The following is an 11,401-nucleotide window of genomic DNA, read 5'->3' as shown; positions in this document are numbered from 1 at the left end:
GGCTGATGCCATGGCACTCTAGCCCGGGAAACAGAGCAAGACTCTGTCTCAAAAAAAAAAAAAGGTTTGGTATGTTTCCTTTTTCCTCTGTTTTTATATATATATATGCTCATGTAGAAGTGTTTTGTTTCTATTAAACATAAATGGGACCTTGGCAACGACCCCGAAACATAACTAACCAAGCCAGAAATTTTCCCACAAGGCTGGCACTGAAGTCACTGGGTGGTCTTGGATGTAAGTAATCAAATACACTGGCCATTTGCAGTCATTCCTGGGAAATATCTCCCCATCTGAATCTACAGCAAAAAAGGAACATGATTCCCTAAGTAAGAACTCCACAAACTGAATAAGCATTGGAAACCAAATCTCTAAAGGCAAAGCAACTGAGGCAGAATCCAGAAGCAATTATTTTTGGTTCAGGAAAGATAACTCTTGAGACTCTGCCACCAGTAGTTAGTGAGAAGTCAAACCCAAGAGACTCTGGGCAGATGAATTACAGCTGTGGGCAACAGCAGTGGAGCACCCATCATCTAACACACAGTCGTGACCAGGAGCCTGGCCAAGGTGGCCCTGCCCCTGGCAACCGTATGACCCTGGGCAGGTTCCTGAACCTCTCAGTGCCTCAGGATTCACATCTATAAAACAAGGAGAAGAAGAGAACCTAGGTTATAGGGTAGTTGAGAGGATTAAATCAGTTATATGAGTCAAATGCTGAGCATGGTGCCAGGCACATAGTAAGGGTCCAATAAACATGAACTATTATTCTTCCTGCTCATCCAGTAACACAGGCAGAGAACTGGTGGTGTGTGAGGCACATGATCACAAACACCCATTACCTTTACCCCTGGCGCCTGGCTCACAGTGGGCATCAATGGTTTTCCACGGAATGATTAAATGACAAAGTGGTTGATAGGCTTTTGTTCAAGGAAACACTAGAATGGTAATCAGAAGTAAGGCTTAGATGTCAAGAGGACCTGCCCAGTAAACTCTTTAATTCAACATTCTATTGAGATCATTGTATTACAGACATCCGCTGTGTGTTCGTAATAATCAGTCTGAGGCACTGTATAAACCCTTTTGTGTCTTAGGAAATATCAATGATTAAATTATATTCAACGATGTTTTAAGATTAAGCATACTGTACATTACTGTATTTAAACGCTTTAAACATTGGAAGTTTCAGGTAGAGAATAAATGGCAACAATGAATGAACTGGAGTACTCTCCTCGATAGCGACGATTTGTTCACACCTCTGTACCCACACAGTATTGTTACCCATTCACGTCTCCATTTCCCACTAGACTGTAAATGCTTCTTATGCCTCATGCTCTTATATCCCCAGTGCCTCATATATATTCATGCTCAGTCTATACTTTCCAAATAAACAAACAGCCACTGTGTGTTTCATGACTGCACCAGATTATAGTTTTTTTTTCATTCCTTTTTTCAGATTATAGTTTTTAGTCCAGCAACATATTCTTCTGGTGAACTTACACTTCCACAACACAACAAAAAACCCTATATCCTCTTGTGACTGTTTAAATACAGATTTCAACATTTTAAAATATGGTACACTTTAAGAAAATCATTCTTGCAAGCCCTAAAATTTTAGACTAAATGACTTAACAGAATCCAGTTTAAACTGGAAGCTACTGGATCTGAAAAGTCCTTTGAAACTTACACAGTTTCTAACAATCAGATAAAAGCCACTGCTTTTCTTATAATGAACTATTAAAGGCTTGTACTGCTGGTGTGTCTGTCAGATGTTTCATCATATTACCGTGCTACGGATGCTGGTACCTGCTCCAAGGAAAGGAGGAAAGAAGAAAAAAGGATGGGAAGTATTAGGAAAAGTGAGGTTAAAAAAAAATGACTTCTGATCCTTCCTCTTACACATTATGAAAATACTAGGCTCAGAAATCTGCTCTGAACTCATGTCAGAAAGAAAACAGAATCAAAAGTAGAGCCAGCTTGTCATCTCCTGGACTCTCACATGAATGATAGAGAAAATGGTCACAGGACTGAGAAGAAAAGTGGGTCTGTGCAGGTGACATCTGAGCACAAGGCTGCTCCCCTTTCAGTGCTCTCCCCACCCCCACATTCCACTGGGAGCCTTAACTCCTAGGAAGTCTAAGTCATAGAGCCTACTCCACGGTCATGCTCTCTGCTGAGGTAACTGCAGTATAACAGGAGTTTCAAACTTTAGTGAAAGGATCTTGGCTTTAAAGGTGGAAGTTTAGTCTTCATCCTAAGGATAGCGGGGTTTGGGTGTCTGGATTCAAGTAGCAATGCCAAAGACAAACTCTAACTCCTTCGCAATTTTGCCTGTGGTCAGCTCCATTTTCTCGGCTTGGAGGTGGGATAGGGTGGGGAGGAGGGAATTGTGGGAAAGCATACTCTGATTCCGCCCCAGGGGTAGAATTCCCCTAAAGAGGGGCCAGCATTCATGATGTATGTATGCTGGGCAGGAAATGGTTCCATAAAATGGCATTACCTACCTTTCAGCATTGTTTCTGAGGATTAAATGAGATAATATTTTAGAGCATAACACACTACTAGGCACATAGGGCCTGATAAGTGTTTACTATTATTTCATGGGTATGTGGCAATGATGATGAAAATAAAGTTTCCAAAGAAATTTGTTCACAGACCATTAGGAACAACTGCAAGTCTGCTGAAATCCAGAGCTGCTCATGATACAATAGAGCACAATCTGTTCTCTTTTTAAACTGTATTGCTTTAGAAGTTACTGTGGCAACATGTAATTTCAAATCTTTGCAATGCCCTGCAACTATAATCTTATTATATTTTGTCAGTTAAAACATCCTAGACTGGGTTGAGTTTAACAATCTCATTTATTAAATTGGCCTTCCTGTCCTCTTATGATGTGACATCCTACCAGAGATGTGCATCTCCCTTATCAGCTTTCCCCTCTCTCAAATTCACAGCTTACAAAGGCTTAGGATTCCTATTTCTTGATCTTTGGCTGTCAAAAGCATGTTTGTCAGAGCATGAGGTAGTCCTCAAATAAAATAAAGGTACCTGGGTGGAAAGGAGAGTCTCCACCGTGGCCAACAGCTATATTTTAATATTAAATAAAGCAATTTCAAAAAATGAGTCAGGAACAGCACTGGTCTAATACCTAGATTAACCACCCTACTGAAGAGATAACAAATGTTTAAGAGACCCAAGCAGATGCACAGGTGTGATGAGGTAAAAGGCAACTAAAAGAAACCAAAGAAGTCAGGTTTATAAAAACACCAAAGCACAGTTTCAAATAAGACACGGCTCTGCCCTGGAAACTCCTACTGGCACGGCCACCACGTTCAGTCTGGCAGGGACTGTTACCACAAAAACAAAAGACATGGGTAGAGAAGACACAAGTCTGTTTCAGGACAGTACCATGTTTCAAAAAAGACAAGGTTTGTGGGGAGATACACGCCATGAGCCAAGCACGTGGCAGGTATCCCGAGTTCTCTGTTCTGTATGGATTTATCAGACCATTATTCCCTGGGCTTCCTTACACTGAGCATCTAGCTGTCAGGAACTGGAAGGTAATATGTAAACCACGTTTGGTTCCTGTCTCAGAACAGGTAGGATAAGACAACCTGAGGTGGGGCGGGGAATGAGAACACCCTCCTTAATCAGAATTTTATTTTACAGTGTGAATGCAAGAATAAAAAATCTTCTTAGTGCTGTGGCACTCAGAATTATTTTCTTCAAGCAAACAATGTAAAAATGATTTCTCTCAATGGCTAGATATTTACTTGCTTTAATTACATAACATTTTCTTGAATTTTTGGCTTTTGCTACTTATTGGTGGCAAGCATCCAGAAGCAGCTGACAAAATGAACAAGTATAAAATCAACTTTTCAATGTGCTTAGTTTGCTAAAGCTTTTTTTGTTTCAGTGGTCTTGTTTGTTGGTATCGTTTTGGAATTGCCTAATATATAACATGCTGTGTTAGAAAAAAATTTGACCGTGTACATGCATTGCTTTTATTTAAAAATGAATTAAAGAGAAAGATAAAAGAAACATTTTCATGCCCCAGGAATTGACATGAACTTTTTCTGTTTCAGCTGTGCCCCCGCAGCTCTCCTTTGGTTTATTGGTATCATTTGCCTTATGATGCTCAGTATGTGTCTGCTGAGTGGGCGTGAGATTCCGGGGCAAGCCAGTCTTTGAGGAGCTTATAATCGGACTGGGGGAGACATAACTTGAAATTTTGGAAAGGTATTTAGTTTCTAATTATTTTAAAAGCAAACAGAAACATGAGTTGACCATGCCTTTTTCCATTTCTCATATCGATATCACTACGGTAAAATAAGCTAATGATGAAAACTGCCATCCCACTGCAAATTTAAATGCTTCTCTTTTATTAATGTGTGTATGAAAATGAAACATGATCACCTGTTTAAAACAAAGACAGCTTTGTTCTTTGACAACTACAGAATAAGGAACTTTGCCTTTTTATTCCTTTTAAGAGTTTCTGTAGTTGACCATTTTTATCTTGCTAGACTATTCTCCTTGGATCTGTATTAAACCTTAGCTCCTCAGAGATACAGCAAGGATAGAGAGTCCTCATTTAAAAAATATTTCCTAATTTTACATGTTAAAAGCTAATATTTAAGAAAAGCCCTCTTAATCCCCCAACCCCAATTCCCAGTGAATAATCTGGTTTAATACAAGTTAAGTCTATAAACGAATTGGTTCTTTCTCCTCAAAAAACACTAAACTTTACAAGAATTAGAGGCTTAAAAAATTTACCAAGAGAAATGGAAATATTATTTTACCCCTGTTAACATATGGTGTTCAAGCATTCCAGCAGCAAGCCCTTTGCTCAGCATTCATTGTTCTGCTAGCATGCCGGCTAGGGGTCTTCTTAGTCACTCTTTTCTTCTCCTTGATAGTGTCTGTACTCTGGCTTCAGCTCCCATGTGTTTTTGTGGATCCCTTTTACATTCTGAACACCAATTTCTTTTAAGATTTCCTTCAGGTACCCCTAAAAAAAACAAAACAAAAGCCCCTAGTGGATTAGATTATAAAGGTAGGAAACAAGATTCAAACAAGCCCCATCTTGGGTCTACTAAATCAAAATGTGTCAGGCTAGGCCCAGGAATTTTAACAAGTCTTTAGGTAACTCATTTAACTACACTAAAGTTCCACCAAATCTGCTTTGAGGTTCTTCCAGCTCTGACATTCTAGAATCTCTGAGACCCTGGTGTGCGGCTTAGTTCTCCGAGACTCATGATTGCAGATTATGTGTTACCAACATAATCTAACACCACATTACACTGACTGATACGCTTTGTTCATAATGTCCTTTCAGTTAGGGGTAGGTTGTCACCTAGAAACATAACAGCTGATTACCACCTACACATGGGTTCCTTATAAGGCCCCGGATAGCTTAGCTCTCTCTCAGGGCAGCCTTCCCATTCTAGCAGGCAGGCCCCAGCAGGTGGCAGCAATGAACCAAATGAACCCTGGGTTCCCCCAGGAGGCTTGTCAGCTTCCCACACCTTCTGCAGTTGGCTTCACTGGCAGACCTGTGTGAATGAGTAAGCATAAAGGCTTGAGACATCTAGGTAATATGCACGTCTGCCATCTGCTACTTCAAATTACGTTAAAAAAATGGAACACTGTTCATAAACTACTTTCTAATTGAACAAGATTCATAAATGGGAAATGATGGGTTAGGCACAAATGATTCTCAGTGTAGGTGCCAAGAATGACATCTTTGTAAAATTCCAAAGAATGGTTTATTATGAGACTGGCTAAGATGCTGTTGCACAAACAATCACACAATTGTGCATGCACTGCAATGGGTCAAAAATGAAAAGAGCAATTGCCAGGAGCATTTTGGTGGCCCGACAGAAAATAAGCTCTTTTATCTTCAAGTCTAGTGTGTCCATTTATAATCTAGGCACAGAAAACGAAAATCATAAAAAGGGTTAAACTCAAAATATTAAGAAAGTCTGCAGTATACAAATTCAGTTGCTTTCATGTGTAGTCTACCTTCATTTTGGTAATCTAGTATGTTATGTAGAATATTTTTTATACACCAAGGTATCACTCTTTGTTCCTTGCAACAATAAAAATGGAATGAGATAATCATAGTCTGTCAATTTGTCAAATAACAAAATGAGATTAGGGTCACAATATCTAGCCATGGCACAGATTTCTTTTTTGGGGGTGGTGGTGGGGAAACTTCCTAAAGGATGTTCCAAACTGCAAGCTAGGACCACTTTACCCAAACAAATTAGCTTGGCAGGGGAGTAGGCACAAAGCACTAGCAGAGAACGTAGTAGTGATGATAGGGAAAAAACAGGTCAGCAAGTCCTTAAAGGGCAGAAGACATGGATAGAGACGGTGAGAATCATGCCATTGCTCTGTCTAAAATGTTTCAGTGACTTCCCCTTTGGCCTACAGGTTGAAGTCCAAACTCTTTCACAGGCGTCCGCTTGGGCCTGCCTTCTTCTTTTGGCCTCATCTTCCAGTACTCCCTCTTACACATACTTGTCACTTCTGTATCTGCGTACTTCTGGGTTTTTCCCATTTGCTGTTTTCTTTCCCTGTAATATTTATCCCCTTTCCTCAAATCTGAATCCCTCATCCTTTAAGAGCAGGCTCAATATCACTTTCTCAGAGAAACTTTTCCTAACAACCTTACCCCTTAGATTTACATTTCGCACTGCACATACTTCAGTGATAGCCCTTATTATACTATATTATAATCCTTTATTTACATACCTCACTCTCCTCTTAAACCACGTGTTCCTATTCTAGTGCCTGCTTGCACATCACAGAGACCTGGTGTACTGATGCGGAGCGAATAGGGTGTGCTTAAGAGTGACAGGCAGCTAAGAGGATTGTGGGGTAAGAGGTAGATCACTAAGAAGGCCCATAAAAATAGACTATTTGAACTCTACTTCATTTTTAGAACTCAAGCAGTGACCCAGTTTGAGAAACAAAAGTTTACTGACTAAACTGTACTACCTGAATTTGAATGACATTTATTACTGAAATCTGTATTATAGTGCTAAAATATTATTGCAGACAATGCCAATTGAGGAGGAGATTTTAAAGGTTCTACCAGAATTGAAAATTACTTGGTAACCTAATTTTCCTTTATTTATGTATTCACTCAAATATTTATTCCAGCAGCTACAATATGCCAGGTAGAACGGTAAACACCCATCTTCTTCACAGAATTCACAGTTTAAGATTGGGATGGGGGTGGGGCAGAAACAAAGGCATATAAGAAGGCAATTATATAGTAATAAAGGTATATGTACAGGGTATTATAAGAGCACTGAGAAGGGGTACCTAACTCAGCCTGCATAAAGATGTTAGGTTCTTTGAGGATAGATATTTGATCATTTGAACAGCAATTATGTGCAGAGATCATGAAAAACAAGTTCTCCTCCTTTCACTTATTCTAAACATTGTGATTTTCCAATTTAATCCTTTGTCTAACCACCTGTATTTTAAACAAGATTCTAGAACTGAGTAGATTGCCTTTATGTCACACAGGATTGGGGATATTTCTCATTATAGACTATGTGCCATGCTGCAGCACAAGATCTGAATAAACTGGCTCAGGTCCAGCAATTCTTCATCAAAGAGATGTGTGGGAGAGAATTTACAGCAAGTCTTAATGCAGAGGAAAAAAGGGATAGAACATCACAGCTTTTGGAAGGAAATGGCACAGTACACACTTGACCAAAGAGGTCAAGTGGTTAGGATGTTGTTAGCATTTACGGGTCAAGATAAAATTGTGGTGGCCAAAAAGCCAGAAACCTATGGATCAACTTCCTATTTTTTTCCCAAGACTGAGACAAACCTATGTAGAGTTACAAGGCACAGGAGCCTGCTATTTTAGTGTTTTTCTGTTTCCTTCCCTCCCTCCACCCCCCACCATTTCTCATACCATCTTTTTCTCTACTGCTCTGTCAACCAAATGGAGGACTTATATCTGCATTTCATTTTATCAGGCATTTCAGTGATAAGCATTACATACGTAATAATAAATCAATTACATCTAAATTCTTAGAAGTTGTTTAAAAACATACACCTTTGACAGGGCGCTGATCACCAACTACTGATATGCTAATAATTTGACCCTACTAGGCTTCTAGTCACAAATCTTCCCAAAAAAGTTTAGATGGAATATGCAAATCTACACAAAAGATGGCATTGATTAATGCAGTCACCAAGGACAAATGCACTAAATGCTTTTTATGAAGTGATCCAATGACAAGAAGGGCATCTTTCAGTTCTGTAATACTTTCAAATTTATCATTTCATCTTCATGTGATTTTTGTGTGAATGACTGCGACTCCTTTAAGAGACATCAACAGAACAAAAGCGCTTACTGATGAAGATGTTAGTGACTCCAAGGCACAAAATTCTTCCATTAAAAAATAAACTACACATTAGGAAGAAAATGTGAACAAAGGCAACAGATGTTTTTGCTCCTTTGGACAGAGAAAACTGTGAACAGGAGAGGGAAGGTGAGGCTGGTGACTTCTCCGGAACAGGGACTGGGACCATCTCTGCATTTTTCTCCTCTTTTCCTTCTGCTTTCACTTCCCCTTCCCCACTAGACCCCACCCCGTCTTCCTCCCAGGGTCCCACTGGCTGAATTCCTCCCTTTGAAAACTCCCTTTGAGAAGAAGCAGTCAAATGGGTAATGAAATAGTCAAAGCACAAGCCCTACCCCAACCCCCAAGCCCTACTCTATTACCTAATCCAAATCTTGAAAAAGTGATTATTGCATTAATATTTTTGTGCTAGTAAATTACCTCACTTTAGTAACACCTCTTCTATCTGGCACTGACAAATGCTTCACATGTTTGAATATTCCAGATAAACAAAACAAAGCTTACTTCCTATGGACCAAAACGTTTATTTTTAACTTTGTTTAAAAAGACATGTTTCTAAACTGTATTAGTTTATTTGTATTCTGAACATAACAATCTTGGAATATTAAAAGGTATTTATTCCAAGGCTGGGATACAATGGCTTCCAATTGGGAACAACAACAACAACAAATATTACACACACACACACACACACACACACACACACACACATATATATTTTAATTTAGACTCTATATAGTCTAATATATACTGACTATATACAGTTAATTTAGAAATTGTTAACTAGGAAAATATAATCGGAGATATTCAAAACAATAAAGATGAAAACAATAAAATTCCTTTTGAAATATAAAGCAAAAGAATTCTTGCATTTAGAAACATGGCAACTACCATTAGTACATTTGGTATGAGGTACAGTTTTGAATGTACAAAGAACAAGAAAATATCGATTGGTAGTTATTATTAGTCTACTTGAAAATATTATTGAAAAATGGCAAGCAAGGAGACCCATAGGTGTATATTTTACTAAAAGAAATTTTGCAGTAAATTAGCTAATATTCCCAAGGAAGAAATATTACTTGCCTTTAAAATATTTAAAAACAGTAAAATTTTACTAAAGGGCAGTGGCAGATGAAAGTCCTCATTGTCAGAGCCAGGCGGGGTGTAGTCCCAGCTACTTGGGAGGCTGAGGTGGGGGGACTGCTTGAGCCCAGGAGTTTGAGTTCAGCCTAGGCAACGTAGAGAGACCCCCATCTCTTAAAAAAAAAAAAAAATTCACTGTCTAAGGACTAAAAAAAGAGTATGACAATCTGGCAGTTCCTCAGAAGGTTAAACAGAAATACCATGAGACCTAGCAATTCCACTCCCAAGAGAAATGGAAACATATGTTCACATAAAAACTTGTACATGAATGTTCATAGCAGCTTTATTCATAATAGCCCCAAAGTGGAAACAACCCAAATGTCCATCAATAGATGAATGGATAAACAAAATATGGTATATCCATCCAATGGTATATATTTGGGAATAAAAAAAGAAATGAAGTACAGTCATTCTTCCCTATCTGTGGGTTACACATGTATGGATTCAACCAATGGCATACTGAAAATATTCAGAAAAAAACTGCCTTTGTACTAAACTGAACAAGTACAGCTTCTTTCTCATTACTGCCTAAATAATACAGTATAACAACTACTTACATAGCATTTACAATGTGTTAGGTATTATAAGTAATTTAGAGATGATTTAAAGTATACGAGAGGATGCGTGTAGGTTATGTACAAATATTATGCCATTTTATAATATATCCAGGACTTGAGCATCCTCCAATTTTGGTATCTGCAGGAGGTCCTGGATCCAATCCCCCTCTGATACTGAGGGATGACTGTATTGATATGAGCCACACATGGATGAAGCATGAAAACACATTATGCCTAAGTGAAAGAAGCCAGTTGTAAGAGATCACATATTATATGATTCCATTTATATGAAATGTCCAGAATAGGTGGTTGCCTTGTGGGAGAGGACAGAACTGGGGGAAAGAGGAGAGTGACTGATAATGGGTATGAAGTTTCTTTTTGGGGTGATAAAAATGTTCTAAAATCAACTGTGCTGATGATTGCACAACTCCATGAATACACTATTGTCCACTGAAATGTACACTTAAAAAAAGGTATAATTTATCCTGAAAATCAAGGTTTTAAATTGGGGGTGAAAAAAGGAGACCTCTCTAGCTTATAACAACAAATTAACATGACTGTTTTTATTACCAAATTATCTGGGTAAAGTGACACATCCAATAAACAGTGGCTGGCTCTGTATGTTAATCCATAATTAAAGTATCTGTCTCGGGACATTCTAAAAAGAAGAAATGGTTCTATATGCTGCAATACAGAACCAGTGCTAGCATTATAAGGTCCTCTGCCAGTTGGCTTATCCTCTGGTATCTGAATCTACCTGCTGAGGCAGAGAAATGGGAGGCTTCGAACACTCATTCAAATCAAGAGTATTGTTTTCTCAAATGCAGAGACCAATTCAAGAAAATGATTTCTTTCCTAAGGGAAATTATTTACATAGGATGACAAGCCTAAAAACAAATCTTTCTAGCTTGTTCAGGAACTTAATAAAGAAACCAGCACAAGGCAGTTAATAAGCTTAAAAATTTACTTTACCTCTTTAAAATCAAATGAGATTTGAAAGGATGGGGATGGAGATTTTATTGGTTAAGGGCATTTTTTTCAGAATAAATATAAATTTTGTGGCCTACTGCTTAATTGAAAATTCTATGTAAATTCTGTATATAAATAAATGCCCAATTTTGTTTACTGGGTGCCTATCTCAGATATTGCTCTTATCTAAGCAATACCTTACATACAATCTTGACTCAACTGGTTATATGTTACTAAATTCACCCCAATTGTTACCTCATCCAGAAATGAGGTAAAAAGCAATAAAAAAAGGCTGAAACAAACCATATAGGTAGTTAAAATGGAAAATGTTACTGTTCCATAATAAAC

General features: G+C 38.3%; 1 protein-coding gene across 1 annotated transcript in view; it reads right to left on the bottom strand.

The window, feature by feature from the left end:
* Window positions 1-4,350: 4,350 nt before the first annotated feature.
* GTF2F2 (general transcription factor IIF, polypeptide 2, 30kDa) overlaps window positions 4,351-11,401 on the bottom strand; it is a 30,998-nt gene continuing 23,947 nt past the window's right edge. The window contains exon 3 of the mRNA XM_012648579.1: window positions 4,351-5,002. Within this exon, the coding sequence (XP_012504033.1) occupies window positions 4,883-5,002 (120 nt within the window). The 3' untranslated portion in view covers window positions 4,351-4,882. The remainder of the gene's footprint in view (window positions 5,003-11,401) is intronic.

This window comes from Propithecus coquereli, unplaced genomic scaffold, assembly GCF_000956105.1.
Source record: "Propithecus coquereli isolate 6110/MARCELLA unplaced genomic scaffold, Pcoq_1.0 Scaffold11, whole genome shotgun sequence".
Classification (NCBI taxonomy): domain Eukaryota; kingdom Metazoa; phylum Chordata; class Mammalia; order Primates; family Indriidae; genus Propithecus; species Propithecus coquereli.
Note: the sequence above shows the minus strand (reverse complement) of the source record. Positions and strands in the feature narration are given on the sequence as shown.